Here is a 20,692-nt window from a genome sequence, read left to right as displayed (position 1 = left end):
AAAGTGCTGTATAGACCAGGAAATCGCAGACTGGATGTTAAAGGAAACTTTAAAGGGAAGCTCAGCTTTTAAACAGAGCAAGACATTTATGTCGTTGAGGGACTGTTTTTGCTGCTACTAGGTCTCCCGACATAAAATCTCTCACATTAATACAGCAGGTCCACACAATTCAAGCTCAGCAGTACCCCACACTATATTCCGGCTTAGGAAAATGAAAGGAACCCTACAAAATCGAGTTGGAGCCTGGTGCCATCCCATTTGCTCTGTCATCTCATGGACATGGGGCTGATTTCTAAATTGATCCAACCCACACCTTGGTGCGATGGTTAGTGTGAACAAGTGCAGGTGCAGAGAGAGAAGACATCTGATCCCAAAATTGATGTGAACCGAGGTTTAAAGATTTTCTGCAGTGATGAATGCAATTCAGAGAGTTGAACTCATTCCTGATAGAGATTTAATCACTTTCAGACATACACCGGGAGTAGGGACATTTTAGCAATGATTGATGAAGGATTCAGTTTTGTTGTAAATATTATATGTCAAATATATGACATTTCTGACTTGAAAACGGGTACTGTCATGTTTGTAGACGGAACACAAATATGACGTGGGTCTTATCAGAGGAGCAGACCCAGTAGTAAAAACTCTTAAATCTTCTAAAAGACCTCCCACCTTTCAAAAGCCAGGTGACTCAGATAAAGCTGATAAATGCAGATATGGAGCTGTTTGTGGACAGCTCAGCATCGAAAGATCCAGCAACTGGTAAAAATCAAGTGGATTTTGCAGTTACAACTTTGTATGAGAGATTTGGATGAACCACTAGCTGGGAGTGGCACTTGACTTTGGCAGATTTTGGGCTAAAGGGAAAACCTACCTACTATACATTGGTTGCTGCTCTGATTGATGCTGTGTTGTTTTCCAAACTGATTGCTATCTACAAATGTGAAGCACATATTAAATATCTTAACTCAGTTTCACAGGGGGGTGCTGCAAAAGCTGCAGTCTGCTTGTCCAAGGCGTTTCTATATCTGATTTGTCATTAACACCTAATGCAGATTTACAGGAGCTGTAGATAAGGGCATTAGGAAAACAAACAAAAAAAGCTGTTTGAAGGAAAGCAGATTGTTTGGTGGCTGACAGAATTTTGGTGTATGCCAAATGGGAAATCCTGTTTGGCAAGATATCTGTTTGCTCATTATGCTAAGTTTACACATGGTCAGAACCAAGTGTCAAAGGGGGCATGCCATATGCAGGCAGAGATACAGATATATTGGTTTACAAAAAGATTGTCCAATTGCTCACAAATGAAAATTGTTTTATTTTATTGGAGTTGCCTAATTGGTGCTATAGAAGAATCCAGATTCCACAAAGTACACATTCACCACCAAACAAACTGTTTAATCATTCAAAGATGGATTCATAGATTTTTATTGAAGGGACAAAGTCAGGGACAGAAATACTCTCTTGATTTTGTTGACATGTTTCCGAAGTGAGTAGGAGCTTTGTCCACATTTAAACAGGACTTGTCAGCAGTGGCGAAGGCAACCTGGCCCCTATGCTTTCTGAGATCCACAAACAGGTGAAGGACGCCCTACTAAAATCCAAAGATGGCAGTGAAGAAAGATCAACCTGGATACATGCAAGCCATTGCAGGAAGGTTCCTGAGCCAGGAGTGGATTATTCAGAACAGAGCATGCATTGATGTCAGTGAGTGAGCCTCAGCCTGCAACTGCTTTGTGTCCGCGAGCAAGGACCACACATCTTTAATCTCATGAAGAGGCAGCACATTGATTAGGGGGTTGGCTAGGGTGACACTGCTGATAAACAATGATGCCAAAAGACAAAAAGGGACACCTGATGGGATGACCGGGATGCAGTTCGAGGGAAGAGATGTGTTCCCTGTTCTTGCTCACCGTCATCATAATCCTGCCACCATTACGATGGCATGTGAAACCTTGGCAGGAAAACACCAAAATAACCTAAGCATCATAGGCAGAACCAAAAAGGAAAACTCTTGTTTGAACGGACAAAGCCTGAAGACAATGCATGGTATGCATTGAGACAAGACAACTTTGAGAGATCTAACCTCACTTACTTCCATACAGATTGCACTCACTATCATGTGCCATGAAGATATAAGCATTCCACCGCGAGAGTGTTTTCAAAGGATTTGGAGGACTCTTCCCATGGTGCGGAACTGTGAACAATGCACACAGAATAAATGAGATTGCTCTTAAGTGAGGGTTGGGTTTACATCTCTTTCTCCCAATGTCCAAGGCCTCAGAAATGTGGCTCTGCAAAATAGGATGGCTTTGGACATGATGCATGTCACATAATCTGGACAGATTGCAGCACATATATACATACAGACATCTGACAATTTGATGAATATTGTTTCTCATTTAAATGACCAATTGTTTGAAGAAAAGCACAAGGACATGCAGATTCCTGAAGGGTGAAATTGGTGGTCATAGTGAATTTTAAATGTGAAAAATGTGTTATTGGAATTTTTGACACCTATTCTGATTGTCATTTGTATGTTAGTCTGTTGTATTGTCCCTTGTGTTAAGGTAATAGTTACTACTTTAATCAAAACAACTGGACAATGTGTTCAATTTCATGACTCTCATCTAGAATGGAATCCTCCATTTCAAGATGATGAGTTTATGTAAAGATGATTGTTGATTAGTGAGCATAACTGTATTGGAAATTTGCCTTTTGTGTATGTAAAATTGCATGAGCAGACGTGTATGTGGAGGACTGACCTAATTGTTTATCTAAAAGGGCAACTTTAGGTTTATGATGATTGCTTAAGAGACTTTAATTTTATGGCCTCGAAAAACCACAACTTTATTACTTTGGTATCTTTTGGTATCTCTGGTTGGGATCTCACATCTGGCGGTCTTCCACAAACATGTAAACAACGTAAAGACAGGATGTCTCCTCCACTGAGTGAAACTACAGGAGGGTAATAAATACCTTTGCATACTCCACTGGGTAGGCAGTGAGTTATAAGTACACAGATTCTCCTCTGTTCTTTGCTCATTTGTGCATGTCATTCAGGTGATGTGTACTGTGAGTCCATCTGCAGATGCTGAATTAAACTTATAGAAAGAAGTATTTGAATTGTGATTCCTCTCTGCATGAGACAAGACATCCTCCATGACCTTGACAATGTACATGTATTTTTAAGGGCAGAGAAAGGGCACGCCAGTCCGTCTGGTGGCCAGGACAGACTGTACACATCAGTCAGCTGGTGGAGAACTGTAAAATATGTTCATAGCACAAGGTAGAGCACAGAGAACCTTTGCTGACCACTCCAGTGCAAAAGAGACCTTGGCAAAGGGTGGGCACAGACTTTTTTTCACGCTACATTTTAAGTAGCCCACCTAAATACCATACCACAAGATACACCTGTATCAATCCCAGAGCCAGGTAACACTGACACACACACATCACCAGACACACTAACAACCACAAACATACTGACGCAACCAACACACCATATGTTACAGCTTCAGGCTGTGTCAAGCCCTACACAATCCATCAGGGAGAGTTCTTACTGAAATGGGGAGGTGTTCTGTAAAAGGAAATATAGCTGAGCCATGTGACTGTTGTAACAAAGTCCTTATTGGTATTATTCTTTGTTAACTGAGTCACAGTCTTGTTAACGTAACAACTAATAACTAAAACAATATTACCATGTTGAAGTGTGTAACATGTTTTTTAGATCACAGTGTGTTGCCCTCTGACTAATAATTATTATTCACTTCATCCTTGAGTCCAATAGAAAGTTTGTGCCCAATATGAAAATTAGAAGAAAATAGAGGAAATTTCCAAGGCATATCTGAGCATAGCATTTGCAAAAATGGATCAGAAGGTCAACCTGAAAACAAAACATTCTTATAAAGCATATCTTGTGTACTCACAATAAAAGGAAGGTTGATGTCGGAATTAGTATTAGCTAGTAGGAAGTTGGTACAGAGGTTTGGATGGAATTCATTGGTAAAATAGTTGAAGTAGTCAGGCATGACAACAACACACCATTCAATTCTGACAGAGATGGTTGTATAAGTGAAGGTGGGCTCTCACCCGGTCTATGCTGAGCAAAGGGCTTGCCTTGCTGAGGATTCGGATGATCTGCTTGATCTGGCCATGGCTCACTCTTTTACTGATGCAGCCAAAAACCACTAGCGCTCTTGGTTGAAGAGATGGGTTATACTGGAATGCAAACCTAGAATCCAACCACACAAACATGTATGATACACAGTGTAATGTTCTTAGCATTGATGTATTGAAATAGGATGAAGGAAATTCATACTTCTGTGCAAGCTCTGTCCACTGGTCTAACCACTTGCAGGCTGGGATGTCCCTCATACAAGCCTGAGAAAAGACAAAACAGTGCAAACAGACTGAAAACATTGGCCAGAGTTGGAAAATGTCTTGGACAGAAGATACACCAGTGAGGTAGGAACAGTTAGTGAGATTGTACATGTTTTAACCTTAATAATCTAGCGTCAGTAAGCTGTCAACGTGTGGTAAACACAGAGACCCCCAAGACATTTACATTAGTATACATTTTCTTCCCTACTTCCTAACACTCACATGCTGGAATAAATGAGGTTGTCCTACAATGAAAGCACTGGGGAAAAAAGTATTATTGAAAAGCCTATGTCGAATAGGCTTGACTTTCTCTTACTTACCTCCATGATCTCCAGTAAGGCCTCAGTGACTGTCTCCAGGGAGGACAGGGCGAATGTCTCCCTCTCATAAGAGCCTGGTGAAAAGGAACGGTCTCTGTAGCTGGAGCGAAAGGCAATGACGGCAGCTGACTTGACTTTGCTGATGCCAAACAGCAGGTAAAACTTCGGCAGAGAGAATTCGGTCAGGCTTAGCCTCAGCACCTGCTTTGTCTCCTCTGGAATCATTAAACACAACGACATACGTTAATTTCCATTGTGTATTGTGTGTGTGTGTGTGTGTGTGTGTGTGTTTGTGTGTGTGTGTGCTCCCAACTGTTCAAGTGGCTTGAGTGCACTACCCTCAGGATTGCTCTTTTCAAGTTTGATGCAAGTCTGATGTAACTGTGGCAGCAGGGTGCTAGCCTAAACACACAGATTCTGTCAGTGCTCACCACTGAAGTTAAGCTGAGAGCAGGTGCAGAGGGAGTGGATGATGTTGATAACCAAACCATGGGTGGAAGCCCTAAGCGACAGCGGCCCCGTAGCTACCAGCAGGGTCACCACGTGGAACAGGTATGGCAGGTGGGCTGCAACATCCAGGGAGTTATTGAAGGATAGCATGAGCATGTAGCGTGCCAAGATGGCAATATCGTCCCACATTAGGTGCTGTTCCAGAGTGGGTGTTGGCGACAGGCATGTCTTGTCAATGATCTTGCACATCCGACCAATAACCTAGCAAGAGAGAGAGCAGTCGTAAGAGAGAGAAAAAGAGGCCTGACTGAATCATGTGCAGTTGTGTGGTGAAAAAAGATTTTACCACTTTAGAAAAAGTAACAATCATTAGGTGGTGGTAAGTGTTGATATTGTGGTGGTTTTGTTACAGTTTTAGAAAGAAATCTGCAATCAGTGTTACCACAGGCAAAGTAAACAGCCCATTCCAAATAGGCAGGTATAGAACGGGCACTTCACTAGTTTGATTAACTGTGAAACTAGCAGGTTAGGGTATTTCAGCTGAGTAGTTGGTCTTTCATATGTGACCCACGGCTCACGTTCACTCTCACACTGTGTAATAGATTTAGTGAATGTGCTGAATTTACCACAGGTCGCTCACAGAGTGAGTCCCACTCACTGTATTGAAACACAGAACTTCAATTAGTGAAATGAGAACAATCGCTCAAACAGGATAAGCCAGTGAGCTATGAGCTGAAATCTTTAAAGAATATTTTAAGAACTAAAAGCTTACCCTATTTGTGTGCAACATGCATATTTTGCAACATTTGAGAATTGTATAAAACATTTGGTTCCACTTCCTACTTGAGACTTATCTATGAAGTGAACTAAACTCCAAACATGTTTTAAGGAAAAGTAAATAATCATATTTAAAACAGATTTCAAGGACTGCCTTTTTTCACCAAAGTAACATTCCAAAACTCAGGCCAACCTGTCTCAAAAAGATGCAGAAACAGTAGTCCATGCCTTTGTTACCTCCAGACTTGATTATTGTAATCATTGTAATTCACAAATGGAGCTTCTCTTTCTACCTCTCCCTCATCATCAGATTAATGTCGATACATGACATAATGTCAAAACCTGGATCTGCAAAGATGTCTAGTTGCATGCACAACCCTAACCCTCATGCAACAAGACATCGTTGTAGCTCCAGGATCGCTGGTGCGGCCACATGGTGGGCTATCTTGGATTGTGGTAGCAGCTGAGCGTCGATTATGGATACAACTATACAACTGTAAATATTGTTAATTTGTTGATGAGCTATGCCGCATGAGACATCTATTGTACTTCAGTCTGTCCTGGGAGAGGAAACCCTCACTTGCGTCTTTCTCTGATTTTTCTAAATACTACTCAATTTTTTTGTGTTAGTTATCCTTTATAAGTATAAGGGAGAAGGAGGAGCGGGCTTATGTGACTCAGCAATTGGGGGGCTGTGCAGTATGTTAACGTTTGGAACATTTTCACTCACGGTCATAGATTCAAGACACTTTAATTTTGCAGAGCAGAAAACTCCAGATAGCATAGCCTTATATGGTATCCATCTCTACTGACATGTTTATGATCCATCATTACTGCCATTAATGAAGTAGCATAGAGATTCTAAGATGGGTAATTACAGAGGCTGTTGGTAAAGATGTGAAATTCACAAGGAGCCAATGAAAAAACTGATCAGTTTGTCAGAGAAAACCCTGAAGCAATGCTCCTGGAGGAAATCTGGTGCTTGTTTTGTTCTGTTTGTGTTTTGCTCACTCCTCAAATGTGAGGCAGGCCAAAATGGTCAAAGTAACACAGACATTATAAAATAAGGGCACATCGACAATAACTGAAGAATTAAATGATTATTGTCGGCTTTCATTTTTGCATAAATATCCTGTAGAAGTTTTAGTGACACATTTACTCTTACCTTTGATCAATTAATTGTGGCAAATCATTTAAAAACATTTCACAAACTTACAGAAAAATATGACTCCAATGAACAAATCCATAGCATTGGTAAATGAAAGGCATGTCACCATTCAGTGCAGTGCTAGTAACTATCGAAATAGAAGCCAGGGCCTGGCTATTTTTGTGTCTGCCTGTACATGCTGTTTGTTTATTTTAATTGACAGGCTGAATTGGATCCAAAGCACACAGATATGGATAGTGAGTGGATTAGCTGTTTTCTTTCTTTCGTTGGGAGACATTTACAGGTGATTTATCACATAATTATCAACTTGTGGGAGAAGCTCAAGCTTAAAGAGAAGTCAGTCATTCATCCACCTTATCACTTGATCCATAAAACAATGTACGTGCTGAAATATATGTATTTATTAAATTTATACATTGTGGAAAATTTTCATTTTCCAAAAAATATGGAAAAGTATTATTCAACCCATTGGATCATACAAAACTACACATACTTTGAACAAGGTAATGTTACTGTAGTTTCATTGGTTAATGTAAGTAACTGAAAATCAGTGTAAATGAGTCATAACCTCAGGTAAATGCATGATCAAACAAGATCCTACATTAAGTACAGGTGTGTATGTGAGTGTCTGTGCATGTGCTTGGTCCAGATGGAGTGTAGAAGGAGGGAACCAAGCATCTTCATGCAGTGGCCGAGTTACGTGATTGTTTGACAGTGCTAGCAAACACTTCTCTACCCGCTGGTTGAAAAACAATTTCCCCTCCAACAAAGTAGAGATCACTAATAGCATCATATTAATTTAAAGGTACAGTGTGTAGAATTTTGTGATATCTAGTGTTGAAATTACATGTTGCAGCTGAACACACCTCACCTTCAAAACATGAAAAAGAACCTGTGGCAGCCTTCAGTTGTCATAAAAAATCAAAAGGTGTTTAGTTTGTCCAATCTGGACTAATGTAAAAAACATGGAAGCCTCCGTAGAGAGGGTCCCCTTGATGTGATATAAAGTATTTAAATATAAAGGGCCTTTTCTGGGGTAAAAAAAACTACAATTCATACATTTTAGATGAAACAAACTAGTAAAAACGTCATGAGGATTATTCTACATTAAATTTCTGCCAATAGTTCACTTTCACCTAAATCTTACACACTGGACCTTTAAAAAGCATCTCCAGTTAAGATATGTGGATGGTGGAACAGGTTACTGTTAATGCACTATGAGTTCACAACTAGGAGTCTCACCTTGCTGGAGACCAATTTGACATTCCCAGAAGCCAGAGCCACTGCAGTATCAGCCATGACCTCTGCTTTAATGGAGCCGAGACCTCCAGTGGCACTAGTCTTAATGAAACTGTCCAACACCACGTCCAACAGGTCCGTTATCTGAGGACACAGTGGCAAAGTTAGAGGCCTAAACCACAAGACATTTTTTACTCAAACATTTGGTGTGGTGCACGTACCTGGCCCAGGCTTCCCCAGATCTTGGCTTGGATAGAGGGATACATCTGCTTTTCATTGATGGTCATGGTAATGAGTTTGTCCAAAATTGCAGTTACACGCTGGCGCTTGGCATCATCATTGTGCTTACAGAAGCGGACTAGATTGAGCAGCCAAGGTGTCATGTACTCCAAGCAGAGATGCTTCAGCTCAATACCTGCAACAGACCAACACAGAGACTTAACACAATTCCTGGTTTACTTTATAACACAAGGTTAAGACAAGTTAAGAGTTTGATCAATGCTATGCAATTAGAGATTTTCTTATTATCTGTAACAGTAGGTTAGATGTGGGTTTATAGTAGGTTGTACTAATAAAAGTCTACAGGAAGTGGCTAAACTAGCAGCCATAGCCACACAATGGTGTGTCCGAGGGTCCTTGAATGCACCTCGTAGGAAGATATCAGCGGAAATTTAGGCTTAAAACATGGTGTACATGACCTTGTTTCCAGTCGAATATGAACGTCGGGGCTTGCAGACACTTGGATGACACCACATGAGCAGTATGGAAGCATGTTATTTATTTTCTGTTGTTTTATTACGACTGAAGAAAGACTGGCCCTTGACTTCAATTGTATTTGAATCTGCTGCAACAAAGTTTACCGCAGAAACTCCAGAAGTGTTTTGTGGACTCAAACACTTCACTTCACCCACCCCTCCAACGGCATAGTGGTGAGTAGATGAGTGAATTTTAATTTTTCTGTTAACTATCCCTTTAAGTGGACATACTGGACTTGCTGAAGCCTGAGATGCACTCTTCCAGAAACTCCAGTGTTAGATGGGGTTCATTGGCAGCAAGAGTCTTGCTGATGGAGACTATGAAGAGAGTGTTGTTGGCTGGGATGCAGAGGCCTGACGTCTCCAACAGTTGGCCCTCTATCTTTAGGTTAAAGGTGCAGGTCAAAGCACACAACAGATTGTAAGCTGCAGACCTGGATGTGAAAAAGAAAATAAGTCAGGTGTTAAGTTCATTACATGTCTGATGTTCTTTTGGGCATGTAGATTAACCTAACTTGCCTAAATTTACCTTGTGTGTCTACGTTATTAAAAACACACAAGGTCATTTTATATTTGCAGGGCACAACAGAAGTCATTTGAAATGTTGGTACCTACAATTCCTGTTACAAAAAATAATACTAAATAGACAATTTTTCTCTGGGAAGAAATTGTTGCACAGAGTACACAGAAGAAATTAAAGCTTCTTTGGAAAAAAGAAAAGAAAATGGTGTCTTGATCAAACGGTTCAGAGTCTCCTTCCCTTTGTAGCCTGGCTTATTCCATTTAAGCTGTTTAAACTACATGGGAAAAATAACTACAAGCCTAACATGACTGACCTGAGGCTAGGGTCAGAACTGCCAAGGTTGAGCAGAGCAATGTTGAGTAGAGTGCCAGGAACATCTTTTGGACGGATCTTGGTGTGCTGTGGGATAGAGTCGGGCTGCGACAGCTCCCAGCGTGTCCGTATATGGATGATGGACTGGACGATGGTGTCACACTCCTGGTGCATGAATGTGAGTGGTGTGCCCTGATTTGCCATTGTGAGGGTGAACTGGCTCTCATCCACAAGACAAATCTCCTCAATCTCTGAAGCATAGTAGACATCATTGAGGAAGACTGGTTGGCCAAGGACACGGGTCCTCTCAGCTGAGGTCACCTGAACTGCTGTCGAACCCACCTGATCAACAAGAAAATGTGAAAATATAATGCATAATGCAAGGTATTCAGATTTTATGGCTGCATCCTCACCTTTATTGAGACCTTGGTGTCTTTATGGGCCAGCTTTAGGGCATTATGGAACACTTTAAGATCTTCCTCCAGGGTCAGTGTTGCAGCAGGCAGCTTCTGTTGATCAGGTTCAATATGCTCGGCCAGCTTAGCTGGAGAGTCAATAAACTGGAGTCGCTTGCTGCCCTTCAGGCCTGTCAGAAGCCGCTCATGGTACTTGGTGTACTCTCTCACCCATGTATTGCAGTTGTAGACATAAACAGCTGCTACGTTCTCATAGGCAAAGCCAGGAAAGACCACAAACCACTTAGAAAGGAAGTCAGTCTTGAAGCGATTGCTGGGTCCTACATGAGTTAAGTCTACTACTATCTCATAGGGCTTGGCATAGTAGGGTTTGAGGGTAAGGAGGACATGATAGATGAGCAGGTCACCATTGATCTGCCCCGTTTTGAACCTACAGAAAGAAGATAAATAAACATAAGACAAAATCAGATTTAAATTCAGGCCTTATGTACTAAATAAACTGCATTTTACATGAGTTTTTGCACATGAGCAAGGCCAAATTTGCAAAAGAATCATATATTTTAATTTCTGAGAATCTACTTTTTTTTTTTTTTTATCTCTTTTCTTGTAAGAACTTTTTAGCCTCAGTGGTATCAAACCAGAGACCCTGAAATAACAAGACCAGAAAAAGTCCGCAAGATTAGGATGGAATTAACAACATCAGCAACAATGGTTGTAACCAGGAGAGCCCTCAACCGAACCATAACTACAAGGCTACCTTCAATACTAAGCAGCTACCCAAAAAGCCAAGACAAAGAAAAGGGGCTGACGTTCTTATTGACAATTGATGAGCATTTGCAATCTTGGGACCTGATGCAGTCAATGTTTACAAGGTTTCAGGAAATGTCTCCAGACCATGTTCTTATGAGTTGTCTGAGCTCATTTGAATTGTATATTTGAAACCAGCCAGGAGCAGTGAATCAAAGTATAAAACATGTCAGCAGTCAGCACTTTTATCATGAGTCAATATTGACATATGGATCTGTTCATGGCAGGACTGTGATCGTGTGAATGGGTTTTGAGGCTGATTGGACAATGCACAGAGAGTTATAAAAAATCCCTTTTTTTTGGAAAATCATCAAATTCATTGCCACACCATGGTCACAACGTATGACAAACACTAGACCTTTTAATAACTTTCAATCTCCATGGTGTTAAGTTGACACTCACTGAGTTTAAAGTTGATCTGATGAAAGCTCTAGGACGAGTTTGTTCAAATGTAACGTGTGTAAATGGTCAAATATGGCCACTTAATTAAAAATGTCTGACTTCCGGTAAGGTCTAGCATATCGATCCAAGAGAGTTTTTTGTTCGTAATGAAATGACACTTGTCCCTACCATTTTTTGTATATGTCAGTCAATCATGGTGCTAGGGCTGCTCCTGAGGGGCACTATTCAGCTACTTTGCCACGCTCATATACATAAATATAAAACTACATATGAATGTCTTTGGGGTGGGGGATCTTGTTACACACGTCGTTTGAAGGAGATTGAACAATGTACACTGAAGTTACAGCAATTATGTGTGTCACGCCACACCACTTATTTGGTGTTCAATGAAAACTCAGTTTCAATAAGATTTAATTATTAATGTCTTGAGACTCTTCTGATAAAGTTCGACATGGTTGCAGTCAATGGATGAGGAGGAGTACATCAAGTGTAAGACGTGCAAAAAAAAGGACACTTCCTCTTGCCTGTTGGAGGCACTGTGAGCTTAAGTCAAGATTTCTATGTAGATATCATCAGGCCAGGACTGTCATACATGTCGAGTTTTGAGTAAATTGGACCATGTATGTCCGAGATACAACAACCTTGTGTTTTGATAACGAGTCATCAAACTTTGACGCCTTATAAAAAACCCTCAAAAATCGAGGTAGCTTTAATCTCCATCTTGTTAAGATGACACTTACTGATTTTGATGTTGATCTGATTACAGCTCTAAGAGGAATTCATTAAAATACACAAGTAAAATGGCCAAAATGGCCACTAAATCCAGAATATTTGACTTTCTGTTGCATTAATCAAATTGATGGCAGGGGCCTTTTCTTTTTGTCCTGTCATGATACACGTGTGTACTGAATTTTGTTAAGATCAGTTAAACCGGACAGAATTGACGTTGAGCTATTTTCCCACAACCATTTCCAATTAAACCAGATTACATACATTTTCACCAGGCCTGACGTGCCCATTTGGTGAGTTTTTGAGTATGTTCAAGCCATCATTTGCCTGAATAATCAAACAAAAAGCAATAGGGCGTTTGGACTGTCGGTGCTCAGGCCCTAATAAGGAAACAGACCAAAGTAAAGCAGTGGCAGGCAATACAGCTGGAGTCCTGGTACTGGTGATGGTAGGATTCTTGGTCATCTTTATAAATAAATGGAAGCTCAAGGCAGCAGATAACTATCACAGACTTGGCAGGTCTTTTCCCATTTCTATGGGGACCAGCCTGAAGAAATGGTCTGGCCACATAACTCTGAGATGACCAAATTTCTCTCTCAAAAGGCTGTCCTTGCTCCCAGAAACATGGGGAGTTAGAAGACATGATACCATGATAAACTCATAACTGAGTTATAAATTCAAAATTACAACCCAGAGTTGGGACCAAGAGGCAGAGTTGCAGTCCTTTACCCTTCTCTGTGCTACCTTTAGATCAGTCAGACAGCCAAAACTCCACATAGGAATTCCACATATTAACCTAATCAAAATTAACACAACCACAAACCATCTTTATTAAATGTGGACTCTAAAATGTAAGATCATTATCATCCAAGGCTCAGTATAATGATTATTTCAAATCACAATAATGATTTACTGTCTCACTGAGACCTGGCTGGGCCAAAATAAAAGGGCTCTGGCATTAATAGTAAACCTAAACTAAACTAGAACTAATTTGAAAGCCTTGTTCTTAGTCTGCCATACCCACACAGGAAAACTCAACAGTCAATCCTATAAGCTATAGTTGACGTGCTGCTGGGTCTTATTCTGAATTTTTAGAAGCACAGAACTCTCAGGAGTGGCTGAGAATCTTGTTATTTATGAAGACAGCTTTGTGTGTTTTCTCTCACACTAGTCCCTGTTAACTATAAGCACCTAATGATGCACATGTGCTGAGGCTAGTCATATGCCTTTAAATAATTCTTGGACTACATTGGGTGATCCATTTAGCCATGGCTCCATTGTTTACACCTGTTAGCACTGGAGGAAACACTGTGGCCAACCAGTAGGTGCTTCTCCAACAACAAACCTTGGCTGACCCCTGCACTAAAGGCCCTGCTGAAGGAGGAGGATAAAGAGGAACTGAAGAGGGTCAAAAGGGAGCTAAGGAGGGAGATAAGGAAGTGCAAGGGCAGCTTCAGGGGGGAGTTGGAGGAAAGGCTCCAACAGAACAATTCAAGAGAGAAACAAAATCTCCGGCCACAGCAAAGACAATAGAAGGGGCCCAGAATCTGGTGAATGGGAGTGGTCAAATGAACTGAATGAACCCACCGGACCCAAGACCTGTCCTTGCAGCTACCATGCACTCCCCCTCCTCCAGAACGGCAGGGACATCCTCAGCTGCATCTCCCCTCCCTCTTCAGGAGTCGCCCCCCATGCCCACTATCCCCTAAACAGCTGATTAGGTGAAGAAAGAGCTCTGAAGAGGATCAGGGCCAGGAAGCCTAGAGGCCCTGATGGCATCAGCTCCAGACTACTCAGGGATTTTGCGGAGGAGCTCTGTGAGGTGGTACTATACATCTACAACCTGAGCCTCAAAGAGTCCCGACACTGTGGAAAATGTCCTGTGTGGTCCCGGTACCAAACACTGCGCACCCCAGGGAACAAAACCAAACTGAACCAAACCTCAGGCCGGTAGCCTTGACCTCTCACCTGATGAAGACCATGGAAAGGATTATAACGTAATCAAGCACCTCCACCCTACATTCGATGCGTTTGGGGGCAGCAGTAGCTCAGTCCATAAAGATTTGGCTTGGGAACCGGAGGCTGGCTGGTTCAAGTCCAGCATGGACCATAAGCATGGAAGGTGGACTGGTAGCTGGAGAGGTGTCAGTTCACCTCCTGGGCACTGCTGAGGTGCCCTTGAGCAAGGCACTATACCCCCAAATTGCTTACAGGGCGCTTCTCCTGGGGCTGCCCATCACTCTACTCTGCAATCTCTCACCAATGTGCATGTCTGTGAGCCCTCTGTGTGTTTGGGATTGGGTTAAACTGCATATGTAAAAATGAGTGTAAAAAGAAATTCTAACCCCCTTGTGGGATTAATAAAGGAAATGTAATCTTTAATCTTTACATTCTTGTGCAATCATCCTGTACCACTGCATACTTTTTTCTATACAATGTTTCTGAAGTGAAAGGTGTATTTTATATACATACTCTGTATTTTTTTTGTTTGAAGTTTTTTATTCTGTTTACCTCTTTTATATTTTATATTGTCTTGACTTCCACATTCGGACTTATCTGCTGCTGTAACATGGGAATTTCCATGACGTGGGATCAATAAAGCTTCATCATATTCTATCTCTCTGATCAGCTAACTTCAATTATCTCACCATCTCAACCAGCAACTGGTATTTTAGACACCATTCAAACAATGACACTCAAAGAAATTAGAGCAACTTACAGACCTCATGATACCATATCACCCCACTAGAGCACTGCACTCCCAGAAGTCTACAAAAGTAGAGTAGGAGCCAGAGCCTTCAGCTATCAAGCTCCTCTCCTGTGGAGTGCACAATTTCAGTTTGGGAAGCAGACACCCATCTACGTTTGAGAGTAGGCTTAAGACCGTGATAAAGCTTTAAGTTAGAGCTGGTTCAGTTCAGTCATGGACCAGCTCTTAGTTATATTGCTATAGGCCTAGATTGTCGGTGCCATATGACACATGGAGCTGCTCCTCTTTAGATTCAACTTTATTGTCATTGCGCAGAGTACAAGTACAATGCCAATAAAATGCTTCTCGCTTTTTAATCACAATAAAGTTTCATTAAAACATTTAACTGACTTTACTTCTTCCGTGGAGACTATGTGCTTTTATAGTTTGCTGATCTAGGATTGCTGCATTAGCTCCTGAGTTGTGATGGAGGATCACAATTGTAATGGTGGATCGCTGATCATGATGGCAGCTGATTGTTAATAGTTTTTTTTGGTAGATTTTCCTCAGTCATGCTGAAAGTTAAGGGCAGAGGATGCGGCATGTTGCTAAGCCCTTTGAGACAAAATTCAAATTTGTGAATATGGGTTAACCAAATAAAATTTGAATGAGTTTGATTTGACACCAGGTATGACATTTGGAAATAAATAAACCAGGTGGATGGAAATAATGAACAAAATAGTTAGGGAACTGCTGCAGGTGTTCCAAAAACAAAAAGTACAGGAGACATACCACAAACGCAATTATTTTCAAAAAATGTTTATGTAGTGAATCATGTGTAATTCACACATCAATGTTACAACCGTGAGTCGGGTAACTGAAATCCTGCAGATTTTTTAAAATTATAGTTGTCAGTAAGGCCATTAAATAACTATACCTCTAACCAGTATAGCTTGAGGGATTCTAAAACCACAACCCCAGAGGATATCCTTTATCACCATTTAAAAATGTCAACCAGGCCGTAAGATTTTTTGGCAGCTATTATAAAAAAGGTATTATAAAACACAACAGATTGCGAGAGAGAGCTACAGCCATGAAGCGCGCGCACACGCACACACACACACACACACACACACACACACACACACACACACACACACACACACACACACACACACACACACACACACACACACACACACTTGCTTGCCTCATCAGCAACAGAGTGGGCTGGCTTGCTGCTGCATTTCTCTCTCTCTCTCTCTCTCCTCTAACCTGGACGTCTGGCTTTATCAAGAGCCTGCAGAGCAGTGAGCAGGATGGGTCCAGAACTAGTAGGAAGTATGTGAGAGTGTGACACAATGACCTATGAGCAGCAGTCAACCAATAGAATCATTAAGGAGAAAAACAGCTGGAGCTAGAGGAGACGACAGGAGAAAAGGAGAGATGACACGATGAGGTAAGTGATGCAGATGGACAGAGAAGGAACAATGTATGAGCAACACACCCGATGGGCAAAGACAGGGAGCTGTTTCAATGTAATGATGTGCTGGCTTATGAGGACTCAACTCCTTGCTCTGTCACCATGCAGATTTCTTCATTTAAGATTCCAAGGGGACATTAAGAAATGTGTTACTACAGGATTTCAACAATATCTGGCACAATGACAGCAGAGCAATCATCAAGCCAACAGTGCAATATAATTATTTTTCCTAATTTTCTACGTGTTAACATGTCCTGCTGTCCTGCGTTTAATAACACAGACACATATGGACCTTTTTATTTCCTTTTAGTTATTTTACCATCTCAAATTAATAGTCTCACTGCAGCAGTCTTAGCTCCAATCCCACTGGCAGAGGGGGAGAAAGAAGCTGTCCCACTTTACAGCAGGACTAGTCCTGACAAACAGCTGACAGAAGGTCTGAGTTAACTAATGTATTTGGATGTGACAGTATAATTAGACTACTCTCTAATTCCACAGCACTTCACAGGCATCACATGCCAATTGAAACTGTTCAATAATAAATGCCACCACTAGCACTTGTGATGACTCATGGCTCACATTATTCACACAGCTCAGCCATTGCAAAACAGAAGCCTCTGAACTTTAAGAATGGAAATTTAACTTATTGTTGGGATTTAGGGTGTACCTGACAAAGAATTTTGTCAGTGGAATCCAATTTGGTGGTTCAATATAAATATGTTGACAATTTGATGCTTTATAAAACTGCAACATTTTTAACAAGGTTTGGTGAAGCTGATGTAGTATAGACAACAAGCTATGTGGGCTCACTGCACTAACAATGGATTGGGCATGTGCAACAAAGACTGCTGGCACGAGAGATCAAACAAATGCCTGAGACTATGCTGTATGAGGTTGCTCTCTCAGTCTTACCCTGGGCAACTATGGACACTGGTCCATAGTTGCCTGAATCGATCCCAGACCTCTTCACCACACTGACAAGATGGCATGTTGCTGTGGAATAATTTTACCCAGGAGGGCAATGTGAAAGTGAGGATCGCTCATTCTGAATGATGAAGAAAAACGAATGCCTGAATCTCAGTTGACTAGGGGTCTCTGACTATTTGAATGTTTGACATTCAGGGGATGCTTCAGCAAGTTTGCAAGTATTATGACAAGGTGATTCATCGCCTGTGAACCATGAGGATCTGAACAGAATTTTGGGTCAATCCATCAGGAAAATGTTGGCATAATTTCATTGGATATCTGATAACAAACTGGTGATGGTAATAGATAAATTGTCCCTTGAAAAGAACACATAGGGAATTTTGGATGGTGATCTATCAAACTGTTGTCATTTCAGTCGGTACTAAAGCAATAGACTGGCAAAATCTAGAGACTTCAGCAAGTGTCCACTTCCATTTTGGTTTTCTAACTGACATCAGAACAATTTATAGAAATACAGATACTCTCAGAATTGTATGTAATGATACTTGGCCATTCAGTCCTAGTTTGTATTGTATGTCACTAAATTGATTTGTTTCAAAATATGACAGTAATACAATTTATTAAGCTGACATTCATGAAATGTTTTGCAAAATCTTTCACAATTTTCTTTCTTTTGGGAAAGAATTACCTTAAGATGTACAACCTGTTTGTAACACTTCTCTCATTCTGTAGGTTTCTGATCATGTCTGCCTGCTCAGCTTCTCTGCTCTGCTTCCTCCTCCTACTGCTGTGTGGGCTACTGGGAGATTGGGTGCTTACTATCTGCCCCTCTGTGTGCTCCTGCAGCCGTGGACACCGTGTGGTAGATTGCTCCTCACGAGGCCTAACCAAAATACCTCCCGATCTGCAGCACAACATCCGCCTTCTCAACCTCTCTTTTAATAGGTAAGCAGCTGCAGCTCTCCGCTGTCATCTGATTACAGGCCTGCTCCCAGACCATGACGAGGTTATGTAAGATGGTCATCATAATAATCAGACCATATTATCAAATCCTTTCACACTAAAGTGACAGGATAATAACAGTAAATATAGTGTGGTGGGGAAACACTTACAGTGCATATAAATAACTTGGTTTGGTAAACAGTAGCTTATGTTGACTAATTTTGTTAGACGTAAGGTCCAAAGCTCTGTTATGCATTACTGAGTCACTTTGCCTCAATTTCTCTAAAATAAAAGCAACAATAATTTGCATTAGTGTGTAAATACAATTAATTTTTTATAAATGTGCCTTTCAATGATCACATTTCTATAACAGCTTGCTGGGCCTGGACAACCAACTCAGCAGATATGCCCACCTGCGAACACTGGACCTGTCCTACAACAGCCTGGAAAACCTGCCCCCTGTCTTACCAAGGTCTCTGTGGGTCATGCGAGCAGCAGGGAACCATGTACGGTCACTGGACAAAAATGACACAGCTTACCACTGGAACCTGAAAGTGTTGGATTTGTCAGATAATGAGCTAGAGAGAGTGGTCTTCATCAACAACACACTGTCCAGTCTTCAAACTCTCAACCTTAGTCACAACAGGTTTTGGACTGTGCCTACAAATATGCCACACAACCTTGAGAGTATTGATTTGTCACATAACTATCTAGTGCAGATCCTGGCTGGATCACTGGACCGGCTGCCTAGGCTGACTAAGTTTTACTTGAATGCTAATCGCTTCTCCTGGTTGTCTGAAGGGGTCTTTGAGAAGTTGACGGGACTAGAGATGATGTCTCTTGGAGATAACCCCTGGGCTTGTGAAGAAGAAGAAAATATAATGAGGCTCCTGAGATGGGCTAAGCAGACCCGTGCAACTGTTCTAGGTTGTCCCTGTTATACAACACCCATTTGTGGGCAAGCCCACCTGGCAACACCAGGAATAGAGTGGCACTCTACGGTGTTTACTGAGCCACCACTTTGGGTTGACAGCAGAGGTGAAGGCCAATTGCCTGCAAGGACTGAAGAGGTCACATCAAGTCACCAAGGCAAATCTGCCCTTTTTGAGACGGTAATGTATCAAGACAAACGAAGAGTGAACAAATCTGGTGACCAAGTGGTGTTTGTCTGGACATCTTCCACAAGTTTCAACAGTTTCTCTACATACACAAGCACAACAGCACACCCACTGTCTTCGAAAAAGAAGACGCCCAATAACTCACAGAATAAAGGTCACAGCCCAATTGTGAAGACTCAGCTAACTGTAACCCTGAGCATTATAGTAATGACATCAACATTCAACAACTTCTAAAACACCTTGACAAGACACAGAATGCACTGTTCAATAGATTAAATTATTAACTCAACACAGTACCTTGAAATTTGCTGAGGCTGTTATTCTTTTCACTATTATTAAGTTTAACAAGATTGTTGAAAGAAGAAACTGTAAGAACCTACATAACAGTAAACCTCTCAAAATGTCTTCAAAAATTATTCAAATGGCATACTAATGTCAGTGCTTAACTCAGAGTAAAGCTTTCAGATTGACAGTCTACTGTGCTCTATGTTTTCTTGATAATATTGATGCTAGTGCTGTTGGACTATTGTAAACTGGATGTACAAAATACATTATCCACCATTCCACAGTGCCTGTGGTTCATTCTCTTATTGAGTAGTGACCAAAATGTCTAATCAACAAACATTAGCGATTCATAAAATAGTTGTAGTGGCTCCTGTCTTCAGTGGATACTAAAATAACAGAAATTCCATTAATTACAACAGGACAATGCAATGACTCCCCTATGATGCAATATACAAAATAAATTCTGAGTAGAGAAACCAAAGCACAAGAAACTAATAATTACATCCAAAAAGAAAGACGAGGATGCCCTTTCAGCAACAAGCAATTTTAGTTATTAACTAAGCTGTAAGTTTATTCCTGAATCAGAATATAGATTTTTTTTTTAGTCCGTAGGAGATTATAGGAGAGTGTTGCACAGCCCTGCTTACTACTAATGTATGTTTCTGACATGATAATTAAAACCATTTTGTTTTTAATAGCAATTTGAAAAAGAAAAAGAAAGTGAGCAGAGAGTCAGTGGTGGACATTTCAGATCATTAGATCAAAGATTCACTATCTGTATAGTGAAGATTAACCTTAATTTAGGACCTTGTATGCCTTTAGAGAAACATTCTTAATTCAGTCACTACAATCTTTCATTCACTGCACTCTTGGACTGACTTATTAGGTAATGTAATGTGTATGTAATCAATGTATTTTAGATGGTTAAAAGAAGTTTCTGTTAATATATTACTACATATTCTTTTAC

At 40.9% G+C, this 20,692-nt stretch overlaps 2 protein-coding genes across 12 annotated transcripts in view; one reads left to right on the top strand and one right to left on the bottom strand.

Moving 5' to 3' along the window:
* nf1a (neurofibromin 1a) overlaps positions 1-20,692 on the bottom strand; it is a 186,462-nt gene that overhangs the window by 32,435 nt on the left and 133,335 nt on the right. For all 11 annotated transcript variants that reach the window (XM_069534939.1, XM_020088252.2, XM_020088255.2 and 8 more), the window contains 9 exons: positions 10,341-10,773; positions 9,929-10,269; positions 9,324-9,526; positions 8,559-8,752; positions 8,341-8,481; positions 5,135-5,414; positions 4,704-4,918; positions 4,322-4,383; positions 4,093-4,234 (listed from right to left, as the gene is read on the bottom strand). In XM_069534939.1, the coding sequence (XP_069391040.1) occupies positions 4,093-4,234; positions 4,322-4,383; positions 4,704-4,918; positions 5,135-5,414; positions 8,341-8,481; positions 8,559-8,752; positions 9,324-9,526; positions 9,929-10,269; positions 10,341-10,773 (2,011 nt within the window). The remainder of the gene's footprint in view (positions 1-4,092; positions 4,235-4,321; positions 4,384-4,703; positions 4,919-5,134; positions 5,415-8,340; positions 8,482-8,558; positions 8,753-9,323; positions 9,527-9,928; positions 10,270-10,340; positions 10,774-20,692) is intronic.
* Positions 16,294-19,736, top strand: LOC109630021 (oligodendrocyte-myelin glycoprotein-like). Its single transcript, XM_020088029.2, has 3 exons — positions 16,294-16,429; positions 18,113-18,325; positions 18,696-19,736. The coding sequence occupies exons 1-3, from the start codon at positions 16,425-16,427 to the stop codon at positions 19,672-19,674; spliced, it is 1,197 nt and encodes a 398-aa protein (XP_019943588.2). The 5' UTR covers positions 16,294-16,424; the 3' UTR covers positions 19,675-19,736.

This window comes from Paralichthys olivaceus, chromosome 11 (genome assembly GCF_024713975.1).
Source record: "Paralichthys olivaceus isolate ysfri-2021 chromosome 11, ASM2471397v2, whole genome shotgun sequence".
NCBI classification, from domain to species: Eukaryota; Metazoa; Chordata; class Actinopteri; order Pleuronectiformes; family Paralichthyidae; genus Paralichthys; species Paralichthys olivaceus.
Note: the sequence above shows the minus strand (reverse complement) of the source record. Positions and strands in the feature narration are given on the sequence as shown.

Excerpts from the sequence above, each read along its gene's own strand:
- LOC109630021 (XM_020088029.2), top strand. Across the intron at positions 18,326-18,695 it reads CTCAACCTCTCTTTTAATAG|CTTGCTGGGCCTGGACAACC; the intron begins GTAAGCAGCTGC and ends TTTCTATAACAG.